Source organism: Balaenoptera physalus, assembly GCF_965194825.1.
Source record: "Balaenoptera physalus genome assembly, chromosome: 13".
NCBI classification, from domain to species: Eukaryota; Metazoa; Chordata; class Mammalia; order Artiodactyla; family Balaenopteridae; genus Balaenoptera; species Balaenoptera physalus.
Genome location: NC_138892.1, coordinates 70,467,035 through 70,484,379, shown reverse-complemented (window position 1 = coordinate 70,484,379; position 17,345 = coordinate 70,467,035). Strand labels below are relative to the sequence as shown.

Here is a 17,345-nt window from a genome sequence, read left to right as displayed (position 1 = left end):
AAACAGAGACTCCACTCGTGGAGGGCAGACACAAAGTGGTGTGTGCATCGGGACCCAGGGGAAAGAGCAGAGACCCCAGGGGAGACTGAACCAGACCTACCTGTTAGTGTTGGAGGGTCTCCTGCGGAGGTGAGGGGTGGCTGTGGCTCACTGTGGGGACAAGGACACTGGCAGTGGAAGTTCTGGGAAGTACTCCTTGGCATGAGCCCTCCCAGAGTCCGCCATTAGCCCCACCAAATAGCCCAGGTAGGCTCCATTGTTGGGTTGCCTCAGGCCAAACAAGCAACAGGGAGGGAACACAGCCTCACCCATCAGCAGTCAAGTGGATTAAAGTTTTACTGAGTTCCACCCACAGGGGAAGAGTCAGGTCTACCCACCAACAGTCCCTCCCATCAGGAAACTTGCAAAAGTCTCTTAGATAGACTCATCCACTAGAGGGCAAAGAACAGGAACAAGAAGAACTACAATCCTGCAGCCTGTGGAACAAAAACCACATTCACAGAAAGATAGACAAGATGAAAAGGCAGAGGGCTATGTACCAGATGAAGGAACAAGATAAAACCCCAGAAAAACAACTAAGTGAAGTGGACATAGGCAACCTTCCAGAAAATGAATTCAGAATAATGATAGTGAAGATGATCCAGGACCTCGGAAAAAGAATGGAGGCAAACATCGAGACAATGCAAGAAATGTTTAACAAAGACCTAGAAGAATTAAAGAACAAACAAACAGAGATGACCAATACAATAACTGAAATGAAAACTACACTAGAAGGAATCAATAGCAGAATAACTGAGGCAGAAGAACGGATAAGTGGTCTAGAAGACAGAATGGTGGAATTCACTGCTGTGGAATAGAATAAAGAAAAAAGAATGAAAAGAAATGAAGACAGCATAAGAGACCTCTGAGATAACATTAAACACAACAACATTCACATAATAGGGGTCCCAGAAGGAGAAGAGAGAGAGAAAGGACCCGAGAAAATATTTGAAGACTTTATAGTCAATAACTTCCCTAACATGGGAAAGGAAATAGCCACCCAAGTCCAAGAACCGCAGAGAGTTCCATACAGGATAAACCCAAGGAGAAACACGCTGAGACACATAGTAATTAAATTGGCAAAAATTAAAGACAAAGAAAAATTATTAAAAGTAGCAAGGGAAAAATGAAAAATAACATACAAGGGAACTCCCATAAGGTTAACAGCTGATTTCTCAGCACAAACTCTACAAGCCAGAAGGGAGTGGCATGATATAATTAAAGTGATGAAAGGGAAAAATCTACAACCAAGATTACTCTACCCGGCAAGGATCTCATTCAGATTTGATGGAGAAATCAAAAGCTTTACAGGCAAGCAAAAGCTAAGAGAATTCAGCACGACCAATCCAGCTCTACAACAAATGCTAAAGGAACTTCTCTCAGTGGGAAACACAAGAGAAGAAAAGGACCTACGAAAACAAACCCATAACAATTAAGAAAATGGTAATAGGAACATACATATCGATAATTACCCTAAATGTGAACGGATTAAATGCTCCAACCAAAAGACACAAGTTTGCTGAAGGGATACAAAAACAAGACCCATCTATATGCTGTCTACAAGAGGCCCACTTCAGACCTAGGGACACATTCAGACTGAAAGTGAGGGGATGGAAAAAGATATTCCATGCAAATGGAAATCAAAAGAAAGCTGGAGTAGCAATACTCATATCAGATAAAATAGACTTTAAAATACAGACTGTTACAAGAGACAAGGAAGGACATTACAAAATGATCAGAGGATAAATCCAAGAAGAAGATGCAACAATTATAAATATATATGCACCCAACAAAGGAGCACCTCAATACACAAGGCAACTGCTAACAGCTATAAAAGGGGAAATCGACGGTAACACAATAATAGTGGGGGACTTTAAACCTCACTTACACCAACTGACAGATCATCCAAGATGAAAATAAATGAGGAAACAGAAGCTTTAAATGACACAATAGACCAGATAGATTTAATTGATATTTATAGGACATTCCATCCAAAAACAGCAGATTACACTTTCAAGTGTGCACAGAACATTCTCCAGGATAGATCACATATTGGGTCACAAATCAAGCCTCAGTAAATTTAAGAAAATTGAAATCATATCAAGCATCTTTTCTGACCACAATGCTATGAGATTAGAAATGAATTACAGGGAAAAAAACGTAAAAAACGCAAACACATGGAGGGCTAAACAATACATTACTAAATAACCAAGAGATCACTGAAGAAATCAAAGAGGAAATCAAAAAATACCTAGAGTCAAATGACAATGAAAACACAATGATCCAAAATCTATGGGATGCAGCAAAAGCAGTTCTAAGAGGGAAGTTTATAGCTATACAAGCCTACCTCAAGAAACAAGAAAAATCTCAAATAAACAATCTAACCTTACACCTAAAGGAACTACAGAAAGAAGAACAAACAAAACCCAAAGTTAGTAGAAGCAAGGAAATCATAAAGATCAGAGCAGAAATAAATGAAATAGAAACAAACTATAGCAAAGATCAATAAAACTAAAAGTTGGTTCTTTGAGAAGATAAACAAAATTGATAAACCATTAGCCAGACTCATCAAGAAAAAGAGGGAGAGGACTCAAATCAATAAAATTAGAAATGAAAAAGGAGAAGTTACAACAGACACTGCAGAAATACAAAGCATCCTAAGAGACTACTACAAGCAACTCTATGCCAATAAAATGGACAACCTGGAAGAAATGGACAAATTCTTAGAAAGGTATAACCTTCCAAGACTGAACCAGGAACAAAGAGAAAATATGAACAGACCAATCACAAGCAATGAAACTGAAACTGTGATTTAAAATCTTCCAACAAACAAAAGTGCAGGACCAGATGGCTTCACAGGTGAATTCTATCAAACATTTAGAGAAGAGCTAACACCCATCCTTCTCAAACTCTTGAAAAAAATTGCAGAGGAAGGGACAATCCCAAACTCATTCTATGAGGCCACTGTCACCCTGATACCAAAACCAGACAAAGATACTACAAAAAAAGAAAATTACAGACCAATATCACTGATGAATATAGATGCAAAAATCCTCAACAAAATACTAGCCAACGGAATCCAACAACACATTAAAAGGATCATACACCATGATCAAGTGGGATTTATCCCAGGGATAAAGGATTCTTCAATATATGCAAATCAATCAATGTGATACACCATATTAACAAATTGAAGAAGAAAAACCATATGATCTCTCAATAGATGCAGAAAAAACTTATGAAAAAATTCAACACCCATTTATGATAAAACTCTCCAGAAAGTGGGTATAGAGGGAACCTACCTCAACATAATAAAGGCCATATATGACAAACCCACAGCAAACATCATTCTCAATGGTGAAAAACTGAAAGCATTTCCTCTAAGATCAGGAACAAGGCAAGGATGTCCACTCTCGCCACTATTATTCAACATAGTTTTGGAAGTCCTAGCCACAGCAATCAGAGAAGAAAAAGAAATAAAAGGAATACAAAGTAGAAAAGAAGAAGTAAAACTGTCACTGTTTGCAGATGACATGATACTATACGTAGAGAATCCTAAAGATGCCACCAGAAAACTACTAAAGCTAACGAATGAATTTGGTAAAGTTGCAGGATAGAAAATTAATGCACAGAAATCTCTTGCATTCCTATACACTAATGTCGAAAAATCTGAAAGAGAAATTAAGGAAACAAAAAATCTCTTGCATTCCTATACACTAATGTCGAAAAATCTGAAAGAGAAATTAAGGAAACATTCTCATTTACCACTGTGACAAAAAGAATAAAATACCTAGGAATAAACCTACCTAGGGAGACAAAAGACCTGTATGCAGAAAACAATAAGACACTGATGAAAGAAATTAAAGATGATACCAACAGATGGAGAGATACACCATGTTCTTGGATTGGAAGAATCAATATTGTGAAAATGACTGTATTACCCAAAGCAATCTACAGATTCAATGCAATCCCTATCAAATTACCAATGGCATTTTTTACAGAAATAGAACTAAAAATCTTAAAATTTGTATGGAGACAAAAAAGACCCCGAAGAGCCAAAGCAGTCTTGAGGGAAAAAAACGGAGCTGGAGGAATCAGACTCCCTGACTTCAGACTATACTACAAAGCTACAGTAATCAAGACAATATGGTACTGGCAACAAACAGAAACATAGATCAATGGAACAAGATAGAAAGCCCAGAGGTAAACCCACGCACCTATGGTCAACTAATCTATGACAAAGGAGGCAAGGATATACAGTGGAGAAAAGACAGTCTCTTCTATAAGTGGAGCTGGGAAAACTGGACAGCTACATGTAAAAGAATGAAATTAGAACACTCCCTAACACCATACACAAAAATAAACTCCAAATGGATTGAGACCTAAATGTAAGACTGGACACTCTAAAACTCTTAGAGGAAAACATAGGAAGGACACTCTTTGACATAAATCACAGCAAGATCTTTTTTGATCCACCTCCTAGAGTAATGGAAATAAAAACAAAAATAAACAAGTGGGACCTAATGAAACTTCAAAGCTTTTGCACAGCAAAGGAAACCATAAACAAGACAAAAAGACAACCCTCAGAATGGGAGAAAATACTTGCAAACGAATCAATGGACAAAGGATTAATCTCCAAAATATATAAACAGCTCATGCAGTTCAATATTAAAAAAACAAACAACCCAATCCAAAAATGGGCAGAAGACCTAAATAGACATTTCTCCAAAGAAGACATACAGATGGCCAAGAAGCACATGAAAAGCTGCTCAACACCACTAATTATTAGAGAAATGCAAATCAAAACTACAATGAGGTATCACCTCACACCAGTTCGAATGGGCATCATCAGAAAATCTACAAACAACAAATGCTAGAGAGGGTGTGGAGAAAAGGGAACCCTCTTGCACTGTTGGTGGGAATGTAAATTGATATAGCCACTATGGAGAACAGTATGGAGGTTCCTTAAAAAACTAAAAATAGAATTACCATATGACCCAGCAATCCCACTACTGGGCATATACCCTGAGAAAACCATGATTCAAAAAGACACATGCACCCCAATGTTCATTGCAGCACTATTTACAATAGCCAGGTCATGGAAGCAACCTAAATGCCCATCGACAGACGAATGGATAAAGAAGATGTGGTACATATATACAATGGAATATTACTCAGCCATAAAAAGGAACGAAATTGGGTCATTTGTTGAGACATGGATGGATCTAGAGACTGTCATACAGAGTGAAGTAAGTCAGAAAGAGAAAAATATCGTATATTAACGCATATATGTGGGACCTAGAAAAATGGTACAGATGAACCGGTTTGCAGGGCAGAAATTGAGACACAGATGTAGAGAACAAATGTATGGACACCAAGGGGGGAAAGCGGCGGGGGGTGGGGGTGGTGGTGTGATGAACTGGGCGATTGGGATTGACATGTATACACTGATGTGTATAAAATTGATGACTAATAAGAACCTGCTGTTTAAAAATATATATTTATATTATTCAAGTCATCCAATGATGGAATGACCCAGTTGATTGTATGACTGAATTGACCAATAACAGAGTGATCTGAGTAACAAAACAGACAAACAAACAAACAAAAAAACAATTGATTTGCTTGGTTTGTTTATGGCTTATGAATAAGAAGTGCTACCTAAGTAACTAGATAGGTAGATGGAGAAATAGATGGTCGGTAGATAGATCATTTCCCCCCAAAACATTAATGAGTGTACTATTTAGGATCTCTATCTTCAAAATTCCAATAAATCTCTTATGGTCCTCCCCCCACACACCCAACCCAACATATTCTTTTTTTTTAATTTACATGTCTTATCTTCTCTCCTAGAGTAAAAGCTCATTGAGAGTTCAAACACTGAATAAATATTTACTATTTAGTCAGTAAATACATCAGGCATTGAAGATATACCTAGGAACCAGTTTCACCAGATGCTCACAGACTAGTGGAGGGAAATGACAAGTAAGCAGATGATTATAATAAGCTTATTATAGATATGATAGATATTGGATGGATAAATAGATGAGAAAGAATGAATGGACACATTTCCCCAATTTGGTAGTTTTAATTTCTAAATCAAGTCCAACCATGGGCTGAACAATCCCGAGGCATCTCCAATTCAGTGGCAGCTGGCAGAGAAGAAAGCAAAATATCAGGCAGGAACTAAAAGCCCTTAATAGGATTTGTCCTGAAAACCTGGCATTTCATAAAGTAACAAAGTAAAAGCATTCTACCCTCTGCTCAAGTGGAGCACAGACAATATCTTTCCAATGCATCATATGAACTATAATGTCTTTGTTGTTCTTTAGCCTTAATTTAATTGTAAAGAAATGTGGTATCACATTTTGTTCCATTAAGAGGAAAATAATCCATGTATTATGCCAGCCAATAAAAACAACTCAATATGAAAAAAAAAAAGAAAAAGAAAAAGAAATTACTACTTGGTCTACACGAGTTATATTGAACTCATGGTGGTTGAATAAAACACCTAGGTCTTTTTATATGACATTGCCAGGTTCTAGTTGCATTTCTGGACTTAAGATTTATATATTTATTCCAGTTAACTTTTTTCATATTCATTTCAGCCTGTAGTTCTAGTGTCTTTTGAAATCCTTTAAGTGCCCTTCTCTAATACAGAAAATACCCTCTCTTTTTAGCATAAGCATACTTTCTATGTCATAGGATGAAAACTGTGAATGAGAAATTCTTAGAAGAGAGGGCTATGGCAAACCCTTTAGCTAGTTCTCTTTAAAATGAAATCGTTATTATAATTACAATCTCCTGGGCAGGATTTTCATTAATCTATAAATCTACCTAATAATGGTATATTCACCTAGCTTATGTCTCTGTATCTTATCATAAAAAATGTTATTCACACAGACTTTATAAAATCCTATGTTAAAAAAATGAGATAGCAAATTTCTTCTAGGAAGCACACTTTGTACTGGAAAGCTCAAAGATGACAAAAAAGGGTGTGCAAAGAGAACTCTGCAAAAGAAAGGATAAAAACAAGAATAAAGACATGGAAATGTATTATTTCACAAGTAATAGAAAGTTATTCTAAGAATGTTACAGGCCCAGACAGCTAATATAACTGATGTTAGCAGCAGGGTATGAAAGTCACATGTTTGTGATCCATTCCTTTACCTTGTAACTTATGTCCATTCATTTCTATGGACTAAGTCGAAAGATTGAAAGTGATAAAGCATCATGGAAGGAGAAACAGGATCTAAACAATTTAAAATTCTAATTATTACACCCTTCAAACAAACCCAGTACTGGCAAAAATGCTTTTCCTCCAAAGCTTATCTATAACCTTTGAAATAAATTTCATGTCAGAAGTTTGCATTTTCTATTTACTTATGTTTCTTGCAGTATTTTGGTCAAGAAAGTGAATGAAGAGAAACAGTGTTAACTTTACTCAGTGAGAAAAAATAATCAACTATGAAATACCTGTGGGCATCTGGCAGCACTATAGCAATCTCCAGCTGTGGCAAATGGAACTGCGTTTCCAAATATTGTCTGGGCAAAAAGAAGGTCTGTAGCTAGAAAATAATAAATGAAACTCTTTAGCACTGAGACATTGTATGTTTTCACATCTTCATTGCAAAACACACAGTCTTCATATTACATTCTTAAATACATTCATATGACTAATCCAAAATTTTAAGCAAAAATGTTACACAATTGTAGTACATAATATAGATCAGGGTCTCAAATTTTTATTTAATATAAAAATGTTCACCTCATAAATTGCCCTAAAATATGACAGAGACATCTGTAACTAACCCAGATGTTTTAAAAACTAAATAAATGCTCTATCATATTTTACATCATAGTGAACATCTAAAATAGATAAAGTGGCATCAAGGAGCAAAATTACAGAGGAAAAAACATTATTTAAAGATAAATTATGATAAAGCAACATATACATGCTTATAGAGAGTATGCATATCAATTCATTCAGAGAATTCAAAAACATGAAGGTAAAAAGTGTGCCATTTTCTTTGATTTCTTATATTACTATTTCATTCTTTCTAATCTTACTTTTGCTAACGTTGTTAGCAAAATTTCTTGACTGGCAACAATGCTGGGGATTCCATATGAAGTATAAGAAAGAAAGAGTCATTGGCTCAAAAATAGGTTGGGAGGAACCCTAAAGGTTAGCTGGTCCAATCACTTATTCATGCTTTAATCACTTAAATAACATCCCAACTAATGCTCATGCAGTCGGTGGCTCTCACCTCTGCTAATGTTGTTTCAAATATCTTTCAGGAGGACTGCAAGATCACTGCATGCCCCCATGATGACACCAGTCCCCTAGAGGGAATCCCCAAAGGTAGCATTTCTGGAAATATTTATTATATCTCTAAGGGCAGTTTCCAAAGCCAGCAGGCCTTCTGTGGTGTGCCAGAGTCAGCTTGTACCAAATCATGAGAACCAATTGTGTGTGTCTCTTCCCAACGCCATGCATAATGAGCTCATGTTGGTAGCTTAAAATTGGCCATGGTGGGAATATATACCCCATGGAAACTGGCAAAACCTACAAATCAAGCTTTTTTTCCCTGATTGTTAAGAGCTGGTTGTTAAACATTTATCCACACACCATTGCTTATGCATGGTACTTAGGGTTAGGCTGGGCAAACTGACACAATTTTCAAATTAGCCTTTGCTACTATCTCCTCCATCATTCCCTGGATAACCCACAGAGAGCTCTCGCTTAACATGTCCAAAGCTAAATGCATTATCTTTTTCTCCAAACATATTCCGCCTGCTATATTTCTCATCTCATTGAACTATATCAGCATCTATCCAGTTATTTTGGAACTCTTTCTAAATATTCCATGCCACAAATCCCCATATTCCATCTGTTGGAAAATCATAGAGTGTACCTCTTTAATATTTCTCTCAGGTTCTCTATTCTGAACCAAGTCCCTAATTTAGGTCCTTATCACCTTCTATCTGAGCTATTATATTAGCTTCCTAAATATCTTCATGGATACAATTTGTTCTCTCTCCAACTGAGTCTGTTCCCTCCCCTGCTTATACTTTTACCCCAAATGTCCCCATAACTTAAAAGATAAATTCAGTTGTATAGTTTAGTACACGTTGTTCTTCATGATCTGCTTTCTGGGAACTTCTCTAATAAGCTGCTACTCCCCAACCTCCGTTCAATTTATGTTTAGACAAAACTGGACTACTCCTTAGTCTCTAGCGGAACCAAAATGCTTCACCATTTCATGCTGTGTTCACGATGCCTCCTCCTCAAACTCCTTCTCCTCACTTTGGTTAATTCAAATTTGTCTTCAAGTTTTCCTTAAGATAGCTTCTTGAAGGAAGTTGACTTTTATTCAGCAAATATTTCTTTAGAACCTATTGCGTATTGGGCATTATTATAAGTACTGTAAGAGCATAGTAGTGGATGACATAGGGGCCGATGGGACCTGAGTGCTACCAGAGAGAAACAAGTAATAGAGTAGATGCTATCATATATTATAGGTGATCATTGCTATAGAAAAAAATAAAAAATAAAGCAGGAAAAGAATGAGAAGAAAGGGAGTTTAAGAGTGGAGAGGGTCCAGGATGAACTTATTGGGAAGGTGTATTTAAGCAGAGACCAGAAAGAAACTGAGAGGTACACCCGACAGACAATCGTTCTAGGCAGATAGAACAGAAAGTGCAAAGGCCTTAAGAAGGGGTGGAGGGCATGCTTGATGTATTCAAGAAACAGCAAAGGGACAAATGTGTCTGAACCAGATCGTGCAATGGAGGAGTGTGGAGGGAAGGAGTAGAAAGGTAATGGAGGTGGGAAGGTCTTATTGAGTTTTATTGACCATCGGCAGGATTTTTAATTCTGTTATGAGTTAGATGGGAGATGTTTGGAGAGTTTTGAGCAGAAGTTGGGGTTATTAAAAAGAAATGGGATAATGTATAAGACAAGACATGGCTTACGTTTTAAGGGATCACTCACTCTGGATTCTCTATTGATAAGAGAATCTAGGTCAGGAGTTGGGGGGAAAGGTGAAAAGAAACCTGAGTGCTACCAGAGTAAACAGGAATACCAGTCAGTAAGCATAAGAATCCAGGTGAAAAAAATGATATGGACTTGGCCCACGGTGATAGCAAATGAGATAATGTCAAAGTGGGATTTGGCATGTGTCTTAGCTCAAGCTGCCCTAACAAACTATCACAGATTGGGGGGCTTAAACAAAAGAAGTGCAGGTGCAAACACGGTCAAGTTCTGGTGAGAGCCCCCCTTCCTGGTTTGGAGATCGTCTTCTTGCTGTGTCCTCACATGGCAGAGAAAGAGAGTTCTGGTGTCTTTTCCTCCTTTTTTTTATAAGGGCATTCATCTTACAATTATGGCCCCACCCTCATGAACTAATCTAGACCTAATTATCTCCCCAGGACCAAACACTATCACATTGGGGATTAGGGCTTCATCATATGAATTATGCAGGACACAATACAGTGCATAGCAGCATGTATGTTAAAGATTCACCTGACAGAATTTGATGATGGATGGCATGTAGGTGTGAGATAAAGGGAGGAGTTAAAGACATTGCTATGTTTTAGCAAGAGTAACTAGAAGTTGATAGTTGTCATTTACTGAAATGGTAAAAATTCGGGTAGAAGGACTGGTTCCTTTGTAGAGATGTGAATGGACCTAGAATCTGTCATACAGAGTGAAGTAAGTCAGAAAGAGAAAAACAAATATCATATATTAACACATATATGTAGAATCTAGAAAAAGGGTACAGATGAACCTATTTCCAGGGCAGGAATAGAGACGCAGACGTAGAGAATGAACATGTGGATGCAGTGGGGGAAGGGGAGGGTGGGACAAATTGTGGGATTAGGAATGACATATATACACTACCATGTGTAAAATAGATAGCTAGTGGGAACCTGCTGTATAGCACAGGAAGCTCAGCTCAGTGCTCTGTGGTGACCTAGATGGGTGGAATGGGGGGGTGGGAGGGAGGTCCAAGAGGGAGGGGATATATGTATACATATCGCTGACTCACTTCATTGTACAGCAGAAACTAACACAACATTGCAAAACAATTATACTCCAATAAAAAAAAAAGGAAAGTTCAGTCTTGGATACATTGTCAGACGCATATTAGACATTCATGCGGATATGCGGAGTAGGGAGTTGAATCTTGGAATTCAGGGCAGCAGTCTGAATTAGAGATATACATTTGGGACTGTCATTTAATAGATGGTATTTGAAATCTATAAGTTGAAAGAGATCCTTAAGGGAATGACTGAGTCCTGAAGTTCTTCAATACTCAGTGTTGTATAAGATGAAGAGTAACTAGCCAAGTTGAGAAACAGTGAGAAAGAGGGGAGAAAGAGTGACCAAGAGAGGAGCCAAATGATGAGAGTGAGAAGTCCTGGAAACCAAAGACTGCTGATGGATCAAGTGAAATGAAAATCAAGAATTTGTCATTGGAGTTAAAGAAATGGAAGAAGAATTGGTGATGTAAGAGAAAAAAGGAAAGTTTGCTGAAATAATGTTCCTGAGTTGGTACAAAGCAAGGAGCTCAGAGCACAAGTAGAAGGGGTTGCCTCAGATGGCAGCAGAAATAGTTCATCCACAGTGACCAGGAGAGAAGGCAAAGTCTACAGGTCAAGGTTTAGGTAGGTTAGATGGGGCGGTGGTAGTTTGTGGAAATTCCCTTCTGGTTGTTTTTATTTTCTCGGTGAGCTAGGAAGCAAGATCATCAGCAATGAGTGACTGGAGTGGAGGTATTAGAAAATTCAGAAGTTTGAAGCCAGAGGAGAAGCTGTGAGTCAGACATTGAGAAGAGTTGGGGAGGCATGGACCAGGGTCCGTGCAAGCTCAGGAGTCATGCATTGAAAGTAAGATCAGTCAGGAGGGCTGTGTATTACTTGCCACATGCAAGATTCATGGTGCAAGTGCAGAGTAGGTGAAAGGCTTAATTTAATCAAGACTGGGGTTTTGGCACACAAGTATGAGGAAGGAAAAGACAGAGCAAGTGGAAAATGTATACATTTAACATTGTATCTTCAGTGCCCACTCCAATGCCTGGCAAAATGGCAGGTTTGATAAATTAATGAAAGATAAAAGCTTACTAAACAGCAAATAAGTTCCCAAATGCCCATTATGTACTCAGCAATGCTGACACAACATATATTATTAAATAATAACCATTGTTTATAGAACACCTACTACTTGCAAGGCATTTACTAGATATGTTACAAGTATTATCTCTTAATCCTAACCAAAAAAAAAGAAAAGAAAGCAGAAAAAAAGAAAGAAAAAAACCTGAGAGGCATCTTATTTTAGAGATGAGGGAATTTAGGCTTGAAGAGAGAGATGCCCAAGGTCACATGACTGGTAATTGGATGCAGAGAATTTACACCCAGCAATCTAACTCCAGAGTCTATGATCATAACCAAAGCAGTATAATACTTCCCCACTGCAGTAATTGTGGGTGTTCAGTAAATGGTAGCCACTATTACTGACAATAATAGTTCACCATCATATGACTGATTTAGAGATTATGTATTCATGCATTCACTTTCTCAACAAACATTGTTTTGTTTCTTTTTGTGGTTTAGGTACTGTGCTAGGCACTGGTGATTCAATTGTGATTTAGAGTTTCTGCTTCTGAAATGAGCTTCTTTGCCTTTTCATGTCACTATGTAATTTTCAGGAGGGCAGACTGCCTGATGCTCAGTGTATGTTAGGTTTCATAAAGTATATTTACTTTAACTTGACTGTACTATAAATTACTTCCTAGAAAGGCAGCAGGTTCATAATCTGGGATCTGTGAGTGGGACTTTATCTCCCTACAATGCCAGTTACTAACTGTATGAATTGGGCCAATCACTTAATTCTATAAGTGTATCTTAATTTCATCACTTGCAACAATGTGATGAAATTTTGCCTTATCTAGTATAGGGTTGTGAAAAAGATCAAATGAGATAAAGTATAAGAAAATACTAGACAAACTGTCACCTGAAACTAATGTTAATTATTACTTTAAGCCCTTGCAAAAAAGCTTATACAACTACATTGAGGATATTAACTTCCTTATTTTTAATGTAATTGAGGATTTTAAGGTAAAGGGTTATATCTTGGAAGGGCAGTATCTTTACTATGACAGTATCCTTACTGTCTTTACTAATGACAGTGTCATTACCACTACATTTTTATTAAGGGTTCCCATGGTCCATATCATTGCACTGGAACTACGTAGCTAATAACTTTTTTAAAAAAATTCTAAGTAATTATTGTACAATGCTAGGCCCTTCTCTATACCCTAGCTACCACATATACCATATAGTATATTGTTAGACTTGCATTAGCAAACAGATACTTTTCATTTTACAAATAGAGATTCAGCACTTACTTTTAATTTGCATGGAATTAAGATCAATTCTTATTTTGCTGAAAACAGTGTGTCCAGCGGCCAAGTAGTCATTTTTACACTCACAGTCTTGCCTCCTGCTTCCATTAAAAGGACATTCATATGGATTTTGCAGTCTGTAACAACATTAAAATATTTTAGCATTAGATACCATTATTAGACCATAATGCAGATAAATGGTAAACTTTGGAAGTGGGAAGGTAAAAGACACACTCTTCAATATTTTAACAAGTTAAATGTGAAAGAAGTAAAAATCACTCAACAACTTAAATGTCAAAGAAATAAAAAATGATCAATGGGAAATTCAAGACCAGTTTGTGGAAAAATAATTCAGCTGTAGTTCTCCTAGCTTTTGTTACTGGAATTAATTTGATTTCTATGAAAATACACACAGGTCTTAAATTCTTCCCTCCCCTGTTGTCTCACTGCTCACCCATAGTATCCTTCTTAGTCAGTCTCTCTGTGAGTACATGTTAATGCCCAAATCTTTATTATTGAACAGGCATGGACAACATCTGGCTTAGGTCCTAATATGTCCACGTGTTCCTAAATTACTTGTCCCACTGGGAGCTATTCAAGTACCACTCTGAACCCTGGAACTTCTAATTCTCTTGAAGGACCATAAAAATGCACAGATAAGGCAAAACACAGCATATACCTAAAGCCATACACTTCAGAAAAGTTGTCTTCTTCACCTTTGACCAATGATATATATTCCTTGGGGTTCTGCAAGTGCATGCCAGCACAATAGATCTAAAGAGAAAATGCAAAGATCTAGAAAAGCTTTTTTCAAAGTCAACAGTCAATGTTAAAATCAAATAGGAACTGTCTTCATAATACCTTTATTATTCTTTCTTTAATGTTAAGGTAATAGTCACCATCCTTGGTAATGCTGTTTTTCACTTGGATTTCTTTACAGCTGGTAAATATTTTACCTTCAAGGACAAGTGAGTACAACTTATCAACAATGAACAAATTACAGACACAACATGAATTTAACTCACTTACACCAATATTGTTATAGTCTGAAAAAAAACAGACCTTTCATTTTGTGGAGTGTATGACTACTCTAAATATTTATTTTCAGATTTTAATTAAAACTTCTTAGGAATGCTTAGGTTCTAGATTTTTGAAGTCTAGTACTTACAGTCATGGACATAACATTTCTTTTGAGCATCTGGTTTTAAACTCTTTAAACATAAGTCACTGGACCAACCATTGTCAGTTAGGCATTCCACTCTTCTCTCCATTATCCCAACTCCACAAGTCACAGAGCACTGTGAACAGAGTAAAATTTGAAGGTAAAGTATATAATGGATAATAAGGCCAGTAAATACATATCTCCTCTTTTCAAACTAGGTCCTTTTGGAACAAACTGATGATCAATAATGGCTAGAATTACTGCAGACACAAAAATATCCTGGAGGCTAGAGAGTCACAGGTGGGGCTAATCCTTAAGAAACTGAATCTATTCTTTCTCAGTTACTGGCTTCTTTCCATTTATTTTGTAAAGTTAGCTCAGCAGTATATTGTAAATACTTGATAAATATTAATTAATGACAGTTATTCAGACTACTGAGTTTTTACTCATTGCTGTATGCTAAGTTTGCAAAGCAATATTTACTTGCTTTCTATCAATTAAATTGGAAATGGAATATGGTGCAAATAACCTGTATTACTCATACATTAGATTTATTTACTTTTTCACTTAACTAATAAGTATTGCTTAAGCATCTATTCAAAATGCAAGCCACTGTGCCAGGCTCTCTGAGGAACAGAAACGGGTATTAGTTATGGTCTCTGCTTAAGGCAGGTTATAGCAAACATAGAAAAAGAGATGATAACTGATAAATAAAGTGACAGACAATGGGGGTATGAGACAACTCTGATATCTAGTTAGACGTGCAGAATACTAGGCATCCCACAACTAGAAATTCTCATTCAGAAGATTTTATATACATAATTATATACTGACCTTGCTCCATTTTCCAACTTTCCAAGTGGCCATATGCAAACAGGTTCTAAAATTGCATTTGTAAACCTGAGGGGAAGGCAGCACAGGGCATTCTTGATAGTCTATAGGCCACAGCTCATGAAGCTTGTATTTCTCAGTAGATCGGATCCCAATGCAATATGTAATCCTTTGTTGGTAACTAAATCCACAGTTACCTGCACACTGAAAAATACAATGTTATGAAGGGAGAAGAAGATGCCCTTAAACTTAACCCGGGTTAAGCACCACTACTTTCCAGGTGCTTAATATATACTATGTTATGGTATCCCCACAACAATCCTATTTATTAGCCTCATTTACAGATGGGTAAACAAAGTTCAGAGGTATTAGGCAACTTTCGCAGAGTTGTACCAGTATGGAAAGGATCCAGATTCAGGATAGATTGTCTATTTGTAGTGCCTATGTTTTTTCTGTTTGTTCATTTGTTTATTTTCTTGGTCACACTACAAAGAATAGCTTAACTGAATGAAAATTTATCTCCTGATAAGCCCAGCTTTAGAGAAATGAAACATATCAAGGGTTCTTACCTGAAATAAAGGACATTTATTAGTCTTAATGTACTTGTAACTCTATATAAGTTTAGCATATATTTATCTCTATACATACAATGTGATGTGTACTACCATTTGACTAGAATAGGTAAGTGATTTAGATATAAATTAACAATCCAGAGAAAAAAATGGGCAAATAGATTTCTGACTTCAGCAAAAAGGAGTGACAAGGAATAGAGTTACCATCTGACCTAAAACAACAAAAACACCTGAACAAAATATGTATTGACAAAACAATGGTTCTTAAGACACTGGACATTAGGCAATAAAGGACAGTGATCCCTGGGAGATGGAAACAAACAAAGTGACCCTATAATTGCTCCAGCTTAATGTTTTGAGAGAGTTTCCAGGTTTTGAAACAAGGAAAGGGATCTCAAGGGGACAGCAGAGTTCTGACCAGTGCCAACATGTGAGAACACCAACTGAGGCCAACGGATGAACCGATTAAAAGACATATGGGGACGTCCCTGGTGGTCCAGTAGGTAAGACTCCGTGCTCCCATGCAGGGGCCTGGGTTCGATCCCTGGTCGGGGAACTAGATCTCACATGCATGCTACAATTGAAAGTCCACATGCCGCAACTAAGAAGTCCGCATGCCACAACTGAAAGATCCCATATGCCGCAACTAAAGATCCCGCATGCCACAACAAAGATATCGTGTGCCTCAACTAAGACCTGGTGCAACATAAATAAATAAATAAATAAATAAATAAATAAATAAATAAATAAATAAATAAATAAATATTTTTAAATAAATAAATGACATATGAATCACTGTATCTGGCACCCACACAGGACAAAATATAGTGTCTGTTCCCTTCATTCAGACTGGAAAACCTTATATACATGCAGCAATAGATAGAGTACTCAAAAGGTACTCTTGCCACAGTAGAGAGGAATAGCTAACCCTAGACTAAACAATGCACTGGTCTCCCATAAAAAAATCTTAAGAGCAAGACAAGAAAAGATCACACTTCTTACAGACAAAATAACTGCATTCTGGACAAAGCTCAAAATATACATATAGGAATAAAAACTATCCAGTAGCCAACAAAGTAAAATTCATAATGCCTGGCATGCAATAAAAAATTAACTGGCATGCAAAGAGGCAGGAAAATATAACCTATGATGAGGAGAAATATCTATCTATCAAAGCAGACCCCAAGGGGTGAGTGACATCGGTGAAAAGAGTAGAGCAAGGACATCTGAAAATGTTCTCTTCTATAAAGGCAATGAGAAAACTGACAAAACTTGTGAAAATCAACTTTTTCAGAGCTCTGTAAATTAACCAAAGGCTTGCAGCAATCCAGGAAG

At 37.0% G+C, this 17,345-nt stretch overlaps 1 protein-coding gene across 5 annotated transcripts in view; it reads right to left on the bottom strand.

Annotated features, from left to right (window-relative positions):
• The window catches only part of ADAMTS20 (ADAM metallopeptidase with thrombospondin type 1 motif 20), a 310,626-nt gene that overhangs the window by 21,012 nt on the left and 272,269 nt on the right, over positions 1-17,345 (bottom strand). For all 5 annotated transcript variants that reach the window (XM_082422521.1, XM_082422520.1, XM_082422522.1 and 2 more), the window contains 6 exons: positions 15,442-15,642; positions 14,614-14,743; positions 14,307-14,401; positions 14,125-14,219; positions 13,449-13,582; positions 7,516-7,607 (listed from right to left, as the gene is read on the bottom strand). In XM_082422521.1, coding sequence (XP_082278647.1) covers positions 7,516-7,607; positions 13,449-13,582; positions 14,125-14,219; positions 14,307-14,401; positions 14,614-14,743; positions 15,442-15,642 — 747 coding nt within the window. The remainder of the gene's footprint in view (positions 1-7,515; positions 7,608-13,448; positions 13,583-14,124; positions 14,220-14,306; positions 14,402-14,613; positions 14,744-15,441; positions 15,643-17,345) is intronic.